The 16,434-nt window shown below is 34.1% G+C and overlaps 1 protein-coding gene across 1 annotated transcript in view; it reads left to right on the top strand.

Annotated features, from left to right (window-relative positions):
* The window catches only part of LRFN5 (leucine rich repeat and fibronectin type III domain containing 5), a 132,345-nt gene extending 117,195 nt beyond the window's left edge, over positions 1 to 15,150 (top strand). Inside the window, exons 3-5 of the mRNA XM_021701513.1 lie at positions 1,742 to 2,454; positions 8,749 to 8,792; positions 14,881 to 15,150. Coding sequence (XP_021557188.1) covers positions 1,742 to 2,454; positions 8,749 to 8,792; positions 14,881 to 14,898 — 775 coding nt within the window. The 3' untranslated portion in view covers positions 14,899 to 15,150. The remainder of the gene's footprint in view (positions 1 to 1,741; positions 2,455 to 8,748; positions 8,793 to 14,880) is intronic.
* Positions 15,151 to 16,434: the final 1,284 nt, after the last annotated feature.

The raw sequence follows: 16,434 nt of genomic DNA, 5'->3' as shown, positions 1-16,434 counted from the left end.
TATATATATATATATATATATATATATATTTTTTTTTTTTTTTGTCTTGAAGCTTTTCTGGAATAAGATCAACTCAATTCTTATATACCCAGATGAATTCTTGAAGATAATTTGATTTTCACCCATGTATGGAAATGAGAGAACTTTTTTTAAATGAGCATGGGCTGGTAGAAAAAAAACAAAACTGGCCCAGCTAGCTGTATGATCGATCCTGGGCAACGTCCTACATTGCTGAGTTTTAATTTCCTCATCTTTAAAAGCAAGAGATTAAAGTAAACAGTTTCTAATATCTCCCTCATCACTAAATGTATGATCATGTAGACTATGATGCATGCATATTAGCATAAAGTTGTTTGTCCTTCTTATACTCAGCTGCTCTTTACCTGGGTTATCCATTATTTAACCCATTGTCAAAGAAGAATGTGCACCCCTACCCCTCAGCTTCCTGTAGCTACTAACACTGTATATATATATATAATGTGCCATAGGCCAGTTTCTACTTTCAAATACTAAGATCCTAATCCTGCTATGACAAGAAAATTCTAGGTGACCTTCAGAAAATTGCTTAAATTTCCTGACTTCAGTGTTTGTCACAAATAAAATAGTAATGCCTACCTCATACAGTCATCGTAAGAATAAAATTATAGTGTTCCAGAAAAAGAAAAAAAGAATAATAGTGTATATAAAGTGCTTAGTAATGCCTGGTATTTATCATATACTCACTAAATGATAGTGATTTTGATCACAAATCACAAATACATACTGTGCCCTAAAAGGTTCCTAGTTCATTTAGAACACATTGTCTAGGTTGTATAACAGATTAGCATTGCCAAGTTTTATCTGTCAGGGAAAATATAGTTTCAAGCATTTTTTTTTCTAAATGAAATCTTAGCTTAGGTCATATTTGGTTGCTACTTAAAAAAAAGTTAGTGGGAAAAAAGCACCCACAGAAGAGTTTTGTGATATAATGGATTCAGAGGTATCTGTAAACTTTTATCAAACTTAGCAACTGTTCTGAAGGTAATTTCATCAGCCCACAATGGGCAGGATGAGGGATTTAGGCTCTGGTCAACAGCCTTGCCCCGTTCATGTTTTTAAGATAATACTCTTCATACATTCTCATCAACCTCATTTTTAGATAAAAACATACTGGGAACCAAGTGTTGCTGGCATAAGAGAAGGCTGAGATCTGTAAATAAAGTACTTTAATCTTAGTAATTATCGTAGTTACAAAATATAGGTTTGCTGGGTACCATTCCATAGCAGCTTATAACTGATTTGGAAAATAAATACTCCGATGCATTTCCATTCTGGTTTCTAATGTGATTGTCAGTGTTTTCCCTTCCTTCAAATTGGCTTTTAGTCACAGAGGTGTTGTAAGTGCTAAATGGATTTGTTTAGTAGTCGGATAATGTCACAGTCACACCTTTCAAAAGCAATTTGCCATAAATGATCTTTTTAGCAGTGGCTTTTATTAGGAGTTCTGGTTTGCCAAGCAATGTAATTAGGAAGCTTGTCAAGGCACGGTGCAGTCACCGTTAATACAGTGCAGAATCCAGCAATGACTTTTAACCATTTTACCTAGGCATATATAAGATTAGATCATTTTCCCATATTTCATATCTGTTATAAATGTGCTTATCTTAATGAGTACCGGAATGAAACAGACCTGAAGTCATAATGGCTCTGTGTGTCTGTATGTTTTGTTTTTAACATTAACACAAATTCCATTGTCCCTCAGAATGATACCTCCTACGAGCAAAACTTTTCTTGTCAATAACCTGGCTGCTGGAACTATGTATGACTTGTGTGTCTTGGCAATATATGACGACGGCATCACTTCCCTCACCGCCACAAGAGTCGTGGGTTGCATCCAGTTTACGACGGAACAGGATTATGTGCGATGCCATTTCATGCAGTCCCAGTTTTTGGGAGGCACCATGATTATTATTATTGGTGGAATAATTGTAGCGTCTGTGCTGGTTTTTATCATCATCCTCATGATCCGGTATAAGGTTTGTAACAATAACGAGCAACACAAGGTCACCAAGGTCAGCAATGTCTACTCTCAAACTAATGGGGCTCAGATACAAGGCTGCAGTGTCACACTGCCCCAGTCCGTGTCCAAACAAGCTGTGGGACATGAAGAGAATGCCCAGTGTTGTAAAGTTGCCAATGACAACGTGATACAGTCTTCAGAAACTTGTTCAAGTCAGGACTCCTCTACCACTACCTCTGCTTTGCCTCCTACCTGGACTCCAAGCACTTCTGTGTCCCAAAAGCAGAAAAGAAAGACTGGCACAAAGCCAAGTGCCGAACCACAGAATGAAGCTGTCACAAATGTTGAATCCCAAAACACTAACAGGAACAACTCAACTGCATTGCAGTTAGCTAGTCGACCTCCTGATTCTATCACAAAGGGGCCCACATCTAAAAGAGCACATTCAAAGCCAAGTAAGTTTCTCACTTTGCCTGCTGACAGATCCAGAGCGAGGCACAGGTACTCCCTGAATGGAGAATTAAAGGAATACTATTGTTATATTAACTCACGGAACACGTGTGGACTGTTTTCTAAAAGAAGCATGTCTATGAATGCGATGTTAATTCAGTCCAACAGTTCTGATGGGCGTAGTGGAAAAGCATCTCTCTCAGATTCTGAGTGGATATTGGAAAGCACTGTGTAACCGATTATTTCTTTTTAATGAAGAAATTATTTTGAAAACTCATATAGGAAATTGGAATTTGAAATTCCAGCTTTGTTTCTCTGATACATGCCTCATAGAGCCAAGGTGTATAAACCTTCTAGGTACAGTTTGATATGTGAAGGTAACACAGATAAGATGGTTTAGGGGGAAAAGCATGACATGACAGTGCCTTCCCCTGCCCTAGGACTGACCTCTAGGTTCTACAATAGCAGAGCACAAAATAAAGGTTGTCACGGGACAAAGAAGTCTTACATAAATAATGCTATTTCCTCCAGTCTTACAAAGGACCACCTAGGCTGATTAGTATTTTTCAGTGAGTAGATTGTCTATTTTCTTTCAAGGACAGTGGCATTTGTTTTTAGGCAGATATTAAAAAGAACAACTCTGTGTTGTTATGGTGTTTAAAACAAAATATTCAATAAGTATACCCAGACAGTGTTAAAATAGGTACACTTCTAAACAACATTCATGGTTCAGGTGCCTTAATAGATTTATGGTATTTCTCATCCATGACATAGCTTTTTTGGTGGGGAGCAAAAGAAAAGTCAAGTGATTTTGCATTTATCAAAGAAATCCAGTTCAGTTTCAAGTCACAGGCCAGAATTCTGTATGCTGCTACCCTAGGCACAGGAAGGTGTTTTCATTCATTCAGTACACATTTGTGGAATGAATGAGTTTTATGTTTTTCTTTAAGTAAGTTAAAAAGGGAGACAAAAATACCAGGCTCCCATTATCAAAGGAATGTCTATTGTTATCACTAAGTGAAGTAAAAAAAAAAATACTTCTAATGGAATTCTTATTACATTTATAAGCAATATAAAGTCATTGCTCATTAACCAGATAGTGGTTTTGTTTTCCCCTTCTGCCTATAATTCTCAATTGGAATGTTTCTTTCTTAGAGTAAATGCATTTATTTTAACCAAAACCTGTGATGAAATTTAATTAGAAATCATGCAGCTTAGTGGGAATCCATCATTAAAAAATTCTTAAATTTAATCAGACAATAATATTGCTCCTTGATATATGGCATTCTTGGATATCCACTGAAATCAAGGTCTATAGATAAATGTTCCTATCTACTCATTGAAAATCTTACATTATATTGCAACTTGATGGTGTTTTATTAAAGATTGGTAGATGGGGGTTAACATTAAGGCATTCTTTGGTGTTTGGGATGGGAGGTTGAAAATAAGGCTCACCTGAGAATCTTGCACAAAAAAATTTAGCCATAATATAATAAGATACGTACTTTATTTATATAACATACTCCATGGGAGTAAGTTAAACAGTAAGTTTAATATCTCTTACAGATCATTTGGAAATATCATTAAAACACAGATGGTAGTCATTAGTTTAATTTTCTTCTACTAGAGGCATATGTAAAAACTTCAGTTAATTTTAACTTGACACAGACACATTTTATACATGATTTATCATGATGACATTCAGAAACAGGTAAAATTAAAGCAGAGATTATTTTCCACACCAGTCTTGAAAAAAATTATCTAATGGGCCAGTATTATCTTAGGTGTTTCATAAATGCCTCCTCTGCCCTGGTTCCCTTTCTAAAGCTTTCCTTTCACATTTCGAAAATCTAATCAGCTTTCATGGGTCACATGTATAGTTCTTTGGAGGAATAAATGAGATTACATGTGTGATCATGTTTTGTAAAATCAAAAACATTACACAGAATGAAGTGTATCTTCAACACTATTTCTGTAATAATGCTCTAATCCCAATTTAACATTTCTAATTAACATCAATTACTTAATTCTTCAAAAGGTGCTGATGGACAAAAACATATTGCTTTTCCCTTTCCTAGTTTTTACCTATATGGTATTAAAAAGTCCCAAATATATAAACGCTTTTGAGACTTAAACAAGTGAATCCCCAAGGAAGAAATCTCTGGCATTATGAAGGTTGTGGTCAAGGGGGCTCTGAAATCATGCATAAAGGCCACAGTTTAGCATATCTGTTCCAAGCTACTGATTAGCTTATTTTATATTTTCCAGTTGCCTGTATTTTAAAAAATCAATTTTCTGCTTATGTTTCAAATGAAACGTTAATTCAATATCTTTTATTTCTTATAAACATTTAGAACTCTATAATATCTAATCATGTGAAATTTATTCTGTTTGACTAAAATCATTGAAACCATTTAAATTTTTATTAGTTTTACTCAAGACTGTTTTCAGGGTATATTAACCAAATGCATGAACACATGTTTTTAAAAGTGATAAAAAGGCTCATATTTCTGTCTTTCTATAAGTTTATATTTTGAAAGATCAACGAAAGATTGGCCTATCAAGAGGGTCAAATGTTTTTGTTTTTGTTTACGAGTATATGAAAGACTTTTTGCTCAGGGCAGTTTCAGTATGAAGTGACTGAAAAATAAATCTATGGGATGGTTGAGGGTTTTTAAAGGTACCCGGTATAATATCCGAAACACACTAGTTACTCAAATGAATGAATGAGTGAATGGATAGATAAATAAATAAATGAATGGGGCCAGGGAGGAAGGTGCAATAGTAAGAATTTTGATTATATGCACAGTGTTGATTTGTGATCCAGCTATTTTATTACTATAAGCAAGAAATTCTGTCTCTTACTGTTTTTCTTTCTGTTATTTCTTGCATTTCTCATTTAACCAGCTATGTGTATGTGATCCAAAGCATATGGTTTGCTGTTGCTGACTATGTATAGGTTATATATATTGTTTTTTGCTTCCAAGTCCTAAATTATTTTTCTTTTATTTTTAGCCATGCTACACTATGGTTACAGGTTGTTAAATATGATAACTAACAAACAATATATTTACAGATATTTGCTCCAAACATCTTTTAATTATATGTCTTCCTGTGTTGTTTTTGTTTCCTTTGGATAAGTGTCCCCCAATTCCAAAATGTCCAACTATTATTAAAGTAGGTCTTTTTATTTAATATATGTAATATCCAAGCATCATAAAGGGATGATGAAGCATCCAATGCTGCCTTGGAATCCTAAGAGGAAACAAAGTTTGGTTTGATGAATACTATTCATTTTGACCCTACAAATAGACTGAAACAGAGGTACATTAAATAAATAAATTAGATACGTAAATACCCTCACTGGGACCAATTTATTTCCTAATTTTTTTTTTTTTAACCATTAAACGTAGTTAGTTAGGTTGAGGCCACAATAAGCTATTTTATGCTTTCAGACAGTTGATTTTATCTGCTCTGTAGATATATTTTCCAAAAAATGTTTTAGAATATTAGTTATAGAACTATTGTAAACCATTTATAGACATAACAAATCTATTATCTGAATGATACATACTTTCCCACAAGAAGTTGAGAAATTAAAAGAAAATTAAATGTGTTCCATTTATCTACAGGAATCTCTTTTTATCTTTTCTTAAGAAGTACTTTCTACTTCACTTTAAAGCACTCACAAAGTACTTAACTTCCAAACTAAATTTTAACTATTTTATTTGCTTGTATTACTGAAAGGAAACTAAGTATTTCATTTATAAAGGTAAAAGACCAGAACAATTATCACAAGATCCACAACAATGGCCTCTTAGTTCTGAAATTTTCTCATTTTTCCTTTTTATTCACAACAATAAGCTTAACAACAATCATTTAAATGCCAATAGTTAAAAAAATAAAAAGTGCTGAAAACATAAAGCATCTTATTGTACATAGAATTGCAAAGGTAAATGGGTCATTTTTCAAGGACTGCAGATCTGAACCCATTTTCTTATTGGTATGACAAAATTTCAATTCTATTTTATGTTGCTAAGAAAGCAATGTTCATTTATATTATACAGAATGAAGACTATCTATTATCTTTTCCTTGCTCAGTCATCCCTTGTGTTTCAGGAAGCATCCAGTCTTTCTTCTTTAACAGTGAATGTGGATGCTTCTGTCTGTAAGTGTTTGTAGTGTTTGGGGAAAGGACTGAAGTCCACCCAGAGGTGGTCCAGATGGGAAAAGGTTGTTTTTCTTATCCTCCGCAGTTGATGATGATAATCACCATCACTATCGTTATATAGTCATTATTATTATTTACATTATAATGGTTGTGAGTGAAGCATTTTTGGGGCGTCAAATTTATGGATAAAAAATATCTTGTCTTTAAAATTTCATAGAGAAAAGAGAAAATAACCAAAAGGAATGCCTGGGATTTTGTAATAGTTTCAGAGCTCAGTCTTTTCAGATTAGTCCATCCTTTTTCTCCCATGCTAGATAAATGCATGCTGGGACTACACATACACTTACTTTTGTCAGGTTTGGGGGATTTTGTTTGCTTTCTGAAATAAAACCAATCCTTCTTATAGCAGTACTGAGGATCACTTAATATCGAAAGAATGGTGAAAATATTACTGTGATTGAGTCTTCCTAAAAATGTGGTATTGTCTGAAGTGTGGGACATAGAAAGTAGCAGTTTCTACCTAGGAGTCTATTTAAGTATGAAATTTCCTTGTTAAATAAGGGTAATGTATTTGCAATTTTATCAAATATTACAAGTGGTCAGTATAATAACTAGTGTACCATTGTCTTCTGGTTTTGTCAGCTATTTCTCAAAGTCAAAATTTAGGATCTAAAGTTACCATTGATAAAATATATACACAGTATATACTTACATATCTATATATGTAATATATAGATATACCAATATGTATGCTTAGCAAATTAATCAGTTAAAATCAGAATTTTGTATCCTGCAACATAGATTGTAATTGATGTAGCAAAATTATATTTAAATGGGCTAACTACCAGAGAACTTCTCCCAGAACAACTGTACAAGCTATATCACTGAGTTATAAGATTACAATGGGATATAAACTCTCTAGTAGAAATTTATTTTTCTGAACTTCCTAATGATTATGATCTGTACAATTTGTAGGATCCACTCTTTTCAAATAGATGACTCTTATGTCCATGAATTTTAAAATTAAAAAAAAAATTTTTTTCAAATGCATTCAGAGAAAGTCATGAAGTCCTTTCCATTTTGTGTTTGGAAGTGGATGTACATTTGATCTTGCCTGAAACATGAATTAGATATTGTGATTCTGCTCAGAGTATGTCCAATAAATTATTCAAATAACATGAAGGGCTTATGAAATATCCTATGTTGGCTCTACCATAATGTAATTTCCTAAATATTTTTTTTTCCTGGATAATGTGAACATGTCTTATTATTGCTTTCATGTAAAACCTAATCTCCAGAGGCAATTATAAATTTCTTTGAATGTTTGTGCTGGAGGTTCTATAAAAAAGTATTTTGTACTCTTCTCATCACACTTACCTGTGAACCCTGAGAATAATTTTTTCCTAATATTTTTTCTTATCATTGTGTCACTTCTTAATGACTAAGAGTATTTGTTTTAAAAGAGGACATATTGGAAAGAAATAGAATGTGTGCTATGCAGGGCTAGGTAATGGTATTAAACATTTATAGCCAACTGGAACATACATATGGACATTTAAAGGCAGAATGGTTGCATATAGAACATTAGTGTTTTATATGAGGATACTGGGTACTTCATAAAACATGATATTATTTTGGGGGCTATTGAATAATGATTATTGTAAATGATTATTTAATACTCTGCATGTTGAACATAGTGAAGCTATGTGTCCTATTTTGGATTCTCTTTTCCTTGGTGTATCTTTCCATATTAATCATATGCAACTCTGTAGTTGAAATGTTAACTTTGAGTAGGGAAAAATGAGTAGAAGCCTGATTCCCTTCTTGAACTCTTTGAGGAAAAGTGCATTCCATAATAATAATTACTCACGTTAGCAACTGGGACAATATTTTTAAAATTCTACCTTTATGGTGTATTATATATCAGGAAGTAGCCATAGACAACTACAAGTATTTGCGAAAGTCAATTGCAATTAGCCCAAGAACAGGTAAGTTTTTTAAAAAGAAGTCTAGATAAATCTCTGTTAAGAGAAATCTTATCAAGATTTCAGTGAGAAGTGTTTTCGGGTCTGTTTCTTAAAAATGGAATTTGTGTATTTGTTTATGACACTGAAAATTTTGTTCCCAGATGCTTTGCTGACTAATGTTGACCAGATTGTCCAGGAAACACAGGTGAGATTTTGTTACCTGTCTCATAGTTCAGCATTAAGTGGGCATACTGTTTTATAAATAATTTTTTTAAATTTTTTACAAGCTTATGTAACTTGTTGAAATTTTCCATTAAAACTACTCAGTGCTCAGTGGTACAAACTAAAGTTTAGTTTGGTTAAATGAATTTCCAGTTACTAAATTTAGACATATTTCTGGTTAACTGAACATTTCTGATTCATACTGTAAGAATAAAGGGAATACTAAAGTGACTTTGGAGTCACTCTTATACCCATGCATGATATAATGTGCATTTTTACAAATACTTCCCAGTGTGAAGACAGTAGCTTGATAAGAATGTATTCACTCCTTATCCTTGACCTCCACATCCTAATAGGAGCGGAAATGATACATTATACCTCCCTGGAAGTGGATGAACAGAAGTGTTTCAGTGTTACCCAAAATGAATGAAGCCACATAAAATGGAGCAAAAGACTATATGAAATATTCATGGTATTCCTTTTGTCAGCAACTGATTACTCTTCTTCTTCTTTTTTTGTTCCTTTTTGGAAGTTTCAAATGAGTGTTTGATTCCTGCATTTTAATTGGATCAGAAAGTGTGTTTCCAGAGCAGAATAGCACTTTAGCAATCTGTTCACACAGCTGGAGGCATCAGCCATTGGCTTAAGGTTTGGCACAGAAAAAATATTCTGCTTGTAAAAGTTCTAAAAAAGGCCACTGATTTATTTTTTTAGTGGTAAAAATAGGGTCTTTTTTTTTTAACATTTTGTATTTAAAAGATAATAACTTGGACAATCATTCAGGGTTTCCCCTAATGAGTTCCACTCCCAAATTAAACACCGTATTTTTCATGCATCATGTCTCTGAGTTCAGGATCCCAATCCCGTGTTGCAAAAAATGAACAGATGGCTCACTAGAAACAATCAATAGTCCAGTGTCTGGCACACACTTTGTGTTCTGTTTTGTGTACTGAACTGCCCTACGTGAAGGTGCATTGTTTCATCACCCCCCAGTGCTTCCCTTTCTCACTCTGAACCTCTCTCTCTCTCCTGCCCTACCTCTCTTGCTGCCTTCTTTCCTCCCTCTCTCTCTCTGCCTTTGATTTCTGAAAGTTCATTTATCATGTAACTTTGGACATCTACCTGTTCTGAAAGAGAATATCTTTAGAAAGGGATTAGAAGGTAATTGGTTAATCTATCAGAAGCACAGTCCAGAACAGTGCTGTTTTATCAAGAATTGGAAGCAGGAGAGTCAATCTAAGGCATTTTTCAATTATCAATTAAAGTATGATGAGACCTCGGTGTAACTCTTCTTGGTACTTGGCAAATGATTTCTGCCTTAGGAGACCTATCTTTTCTACCCTGTCCATACTACCAGTGAAGCCCCATGGAAGAGACTGACTTACGTGGCTGTCTTGTGCCTTTCCCATGGTTAGCAGTACTTCCCCAGGTGTGAGTGGAGTGAGGTAGAGCTGGTAGAGATTTCTTGTGCTCACGGCTTCCCAGCTCTTTTTTAGGGGGGGAGGAGGGGATATATATTTTTAAGTTTTTATTACCTGCAGGATGGTAACAAATGTGTTTTACTACCCAAAGGCAAATATGTTTTCCAAAATTTTGGACACTGCCCAATGCATTAAATTTAAATTAAAAGGCTACCTGTGTGTGTGTGTGTGTGTGTGTGTGTGTGTGTATATACAGTAAAAGTAAGAAAAAATTGGGGTGCCTGGGTAGCTCAGTTGGTTAAGCGTCCAACTCTTGGTTTTGGCTCAGGTCATGATCTCAGGGTCCTTAGATTGAGCCCTGTCTCGGGATCTGCCCTCAGTGGGGAATCTGCTTGTCTCTCTCCCTCCCCCTCTGGCCTTCCCCCTGCTCACTCCCTCTCTCTCTCTCTCTCAAATAAATAAATAAATAAAATATTTTTTTTAAAAAAAGTAAGCAAAAAACAAACAAAACACCTTACAACACATTTTTGTTTTAATATAACAAAATGTTTCCATGGCAACATTATTAAATTAATTATACCACAGTCCCTCATATAGCATCAAACTCTAATAGGAAGGTACATAAAAGACAGGTTTCATCCAGTCAGTGGTATAGGTGTTCCTTGTACTGAGGTATCTGCTAAGATCATTTTTTTCCCTAAGGGTGAAGAATTAATACATTTATATCATTTCCATTAGCCAGAATATGCCCTATGCCAATTATTTTTCCTTAAGTCCTTCCCTGCATGTGTATAGAAATAGAATGAACTTAAAATATTTGATATATCACATATGGTCCTTTTATAATAAAATTATAAGATTCTAATCACACTCAGATGAATTGAGAGCAAAGAGAAGAGGAATCAGTAAAACTGGTAGTAATTACATGTAAACTGGCACTTGCATATGTTAACCTTATGTTTGAAAAGATTGTTATACTTAAATCCAGTAAAACAATTCATATGCCATGTTTAGAAGTATAAAATAGGAACGATTGACTAGTTGCATTTTTTTATTTATTTAGAGAGTGAGAGATGGGGGGAGCAGAGGAAGAGGTAAAGAGAATCTCAAGCAGACTCCTTGCTGAGTGCAGGGTCCAGTGGGGGGAGTCAATCTCACAACCCTGAAACCATGATCTGAGCCAAAACAAGAGTCCCACATTTAACCGACTGAGCCCCCCAGCTTCCCCTGACTACTTGCATTTATACTGAAAATGTCTTAAATAACCTTTCTTAAAAAGTATTTGTTATATTCGGACCAACAAAATATGTGTACTGTGTGTGTGTGTGTGTGTGTGTGTGCGTGCGCTTAATTATGCACAAGAAATACCCCTTAATCTACAATTGCTTGCACTAGCCTTTAAGGAAATAGCTTCCTGATTCTAATTAATTTGATTTCTGATTATTCTGTTTAGTATCAATTAAGGTATTTAACAAATTTAAAATTTGTCATAAAACCCCTGTTACAGGTGCAATAACCATGAAAAGAGACACTTTTTTTAGAGAAACTATTAAGGTATAAATGAATAAAAAGTAATGCTGATTATAAAGAAACAGCAACATTTAACATAGGGTTAGGAAAAAATATGAAATAAGAGCTAAACAGCAAAGCAAATGTGTATATATGATCCAGATATCTTTCCAATGTTATTTCCCAGTAAAAATTACCATTATAAAGTATTTGGTTCTGTAGCGTTGGTTTTTTTCTATGATATTCCTTTCAAGTGAAATTTTTAAAAATAAGAGTAATAGAATAGGCACATATGCACATATGTAGAAAACTTTTAACTAATTTTATAATAATTAAGCCCATTTTTGACATTTACTTGAAGATTACAGTAAGTCAGAAAAAACTAGAACCCTAGTATCAGCAATGGTTTTTAGAAATAATTTCCTTCTTTTTTAGATATCCTAACTATACAAGATAAAAATCATTCAGAGTTCTTAATTGCATTCAGAGTAAGGGCAGTAACAGCATTTTCCCACAATCCATTCAACGTCAGGACATTTTTCCTTTTTTTAATATTGGGGTAGCTTTAATTTCCTCTTTTCTTTATAGTACTGTTCATAAAACTGTCCCCAGTATTTTGCATGATACCTTTTCACTGTTCAGTAAGGAGCATTATCAAAACATCCTGAGCCTATCTCAAATTCATTATCTTTAGTTCTTGTAACATTTTAGCGTGATTATTATAGTCTGTTTTTTTTCCTTTGTGATGCTCTTGTAATTTGTGTTCGTATTTAGATCTTTATAGAATCATTGTAAGAGTTTGTCTACTGATAAGTGAAGTAAAAAGTGTTATTTTGAATATCCTACATATACAAGTTTTTATTCAGCTTCATATTATGTCACCATTTCAATAATGGTAGTAGCTTCAGGGCAGGCAAACTGATACCATAATTTCCAAAGCTGATCACTAATTGTCTAATCTTTGAAATTAACAGCTTTTATAAAAGCCATAATTCCGTGGTTTGTTAATAGTTTTTTTATGTAATGTGGAAATGAATCTCAATATAATATGTAAGCTTATACAATCATTAACTTGATTTTTTTTTTTAAGAGAGGAAGAGAGAGCTACAGAGAGCATGTGGGGGAGGGGCTGAGGGAGAAGCAGACTCCCTGCTGAGCAGGGAGTCCAACCAGGGGCTCCATCCCAGGACCTTGGGATCATAACCTGAGCCGAAGGCAGATGCTTAACGACAGAGCCACCCAGGAGCCCCTCATTAACTTGATATTAAAATGTTTTTTTATTCTGGAGGAATTTATTATTTCTAAAGTCAAACTAGTTATATTGTCCACTATATTTTTCTTCTATTTGTATTTAGTCTTTTCTATATTACTGCTTCCTGAAACTTGAACTTTGGTATAGTACAACTACATCTTTTTTCTATCAAAAGGAGCATATTATTGGAAAGACAAACAGAAATAAACTCATTGTAATCCAGTTTCACCAAAATAAGCTATGCTATGAACCCAATAGATAGGAATTTATATATAATCCCATTGTAATTTAAAGTGATTTTGTGAAGTTTTTCTTAGAACATTCCAGGTAAAGAATGATAGTGAGATCTATATTTCAGTCGTTTCCAAGGTAATTATTTTTTATAAATAGGTTACACATCTATTAACAGTTTTCAAACATGGTGTAAATCCTTTTCAAAAACTATTGTTTGTGCCAAAAGTAACTTCAGCTATTCAGATGAAATATTTTCTCTGCACCCCGCCCCCGTTTTTTTTTTTTTAAAGATTTATTTATTCATTTGAGAGAGCGAGAATGAGAGAGAGTACATGAGAGGGGGGAGGGTCAGAGGGAGAAGCAGGCTCCTCGCTGAGCAGGGAGCCCGATGCGGGACTCGATCCCGGGACTCCAGGATCATGACCTGAGCCGAAGGCAGTTGCTTAACCAACTGAGCCACCCAGGCGCCCTCCGCCCCCGTTTTTTAAAGGTTTTATTTTTAAGTAATCTCTACACCCAGTGTGGGGCTCAGACCCACAGCCCTGAGATCAAGGGTCACATGCTCCACTGACTGAGCCAGCCAGGTGCCCCCAGATGAAATATTTTCTTAAATGAAACATCTCTACAATATTTTTCCTACCTTTATCACGTTAAGTTTTTTCTACACCAAATATGTTCTACATCAGCATTTTGATATAGAATAGTCTTCCATATTTCATGATTCATCTGTGCCATGCATTCTATAACCCCCAACTTGTAAACATAGTTCTTTTTGAATGGGAAGGGACAAAAATTACTTCTATTTCATATTTATGAAATTACGTATTTATCAAAAATTATTTTTCATCCCTATTCAAGATGGAATTTATAGACATATCTTAAATCTATGATGCTGAGAATCCACATTAGAGGAAGAATATTTTTACAGTTTGATATTTAAATATTTTTAAATGGTTTTTATATTATGTTATTCAAAATCACATTAACTATGGAATGCCTTTCTTGTGAGTTATTGTCAGTTTACACATTTATTTGTTCTGTGGGTGAGGAACTAATTTATGAAGAGGAGTAATAGTCTTCACTAACGTTTAATGTATAATTAAATTTTATAAAATTTCAATACGATACAAACTCCGAACAGACTATATTTAAAAAGTAGTGATCACTTAGATTTTATATGTGATGAACAGATATGGCCTAATATGCTCATAGTTTTAAAACCGGTATGATTATTTGTTAAAATTTAAATGCCATGCATTAATGAATAAAATCATTATTTTTTTTTCCTTGAGAATGTAAATGTGAAAAGCAAGGCAAGGGAAAATGCCATTCCACAATTTGGCTTTGACTTGCATAACTATTTAGGCTTAATACATTTAGATTCCTTTTTAAAATGAGATTATTTTATATATTCAGAATTTGAAATTACCAGGCAACATTTTAAGAGCCGATGTGCATGTCTAGATAGTTCTTAGGAGTGTATCTTGTATTCTCTAGCAATAAACTCCTGCCTGGTTGCTTATAGTTCTGTAACTTCTAAATTACTAGCACAATGATCTTATTACCTACGTATTTTCTCTTTGTTTCTTTGTTTCTTTTCTTTTTTCTTTCTTTCTTTTTTTTTTTTTTTTTCGTGTTCTCTTTTCCCATTTCAGAGGCTGGAGTTAATCTGAAGAGCACTACTTCTTTCTCTCCTGAAAAAAGTTGCCACTGATATTTTTACTGGATAAAATTTAAAAAATGTTTCAATTCACAAAGGCTAATTGTTGAACTGGTGTCCTAGAAGAAATTGTCCACAGGAGCCGAAGCAGAAGTCTCTGACGCGGACGGAACTGGCTCTATCAGACCATGGTTCATCCCCTTTTAAAGCCAAATTTTTTTTTTCTTCTGGCCTACAAGTATTTTTTTTTTTTTAAAGAAGGAAACAGAAAAGCCTACATTGGCATCGAGTTCTGTATCAATCCATGTTACATTGCCATCCATGATTTAAGACTGTAGAATCCTGAATAATCTATATCACTTTAACAAATAAATGTTTTACTATGACGGAATTTGTACAGTGCCTGATTTGTGGAAATATCAATTGCTTCAAGTATGAATGGTGCAGTGATGACTGTAAGAACTAATAATGCTATTTTACATTTATGTAATACAAAACCTTAAGGAATCAAATTTGCTTTATAATATTGGACCTATTTCTGCCATGACTGAAGTGCACCCACATCTGTGGGAGAGCAGTACAGCTATTTTAAAAGCTTTACAGCAATCTTATGCTTCAGTGTAAGACAGAAAGTGATGAGGGATCTCTTCTCCTAGTAGAGCTTCGGAAAGCTTCAAAGTAGGCACATATAGTAATTAATCCAAATTGATTCATTGCCTTTCTGGAGAGCCGGGACAAAGAGGTTTTAATAATTTCAGGCCTTATATTTCATTGTAAGTGCCCATTTAACCCATTTTGCAGAATTCCAGGGTAAATAAGGAAGAACAGACATCTGATTTAACACCAACAAAAATAGGCGTTAAGACATCTTTGGTGGCTAATAAATGTTAATACAAACATACGTAGGCAGGATCCAAGCCTAGCATTCAAGGGCTGGTCCTGGTATCAAGCAGGCCTGAGTTCGAACTCTAGATCTGAGCAAATTTGGCCAGTTACCCACTCTTCCATATTCTCACAGGAGAAATATTGTAAAATCTGAAAATGTATGTAAACTTATCACTGTACTTGGTGTAAGCAATAAGTTTAATTTAAAAACAGTATTAGCAACTTAGTGCAGGTTCTCTAAAACGTTAGAGATTTTATTTCTGTTCCTTTACAATTCTGTTAGTTATTGATCATTAAAAGTAATATGTAGTTTAATTTTTTTAAAAAGCCAGGAAACTGTCTTTTAATAAATTTAGCTTATCTGTTAGCTAGTCCACGTCTCTTAGACTATTATAAATATCCAACCATCCAAAGAGAAGTTACAGAATGTTAGCGTTTAGATGGCATTTGGAATCTGTGCTCAGAGCCTAACTAAACAACAATTTAAAGAAGTTCACTCCCTTGCAGACACACACAATGCATGCTTGAAACAGAAGCGGCAAGTTTGAATTGAAATGTAGTTGATTTGTGACTATGGGCAAATGGCTTCATTCTGTTTCCTGGCAACTCTAATGCCCTGGAGCAATCCTTTTGATGTGTGTGTATGTGTATATATGCATGGATA

This window comes from Neomonachus schauinslandi, chromosome 9 (genome assembly GCF_002201575.2).
Source record: "Neomonachus schauinslandi chromosome 9, ASM220157v2, whole genome shotgun sequence".
Classification (NCBI taxonomy): Eukaryota; Metazoa; Chordata; class Mammalia; order Carnivora; family Phocidae; genus Neomonachus; species Neomonachus schauinslandi.
This window is presented reverse-complemented; position numbering and strand designations above follow the sequence as displayed.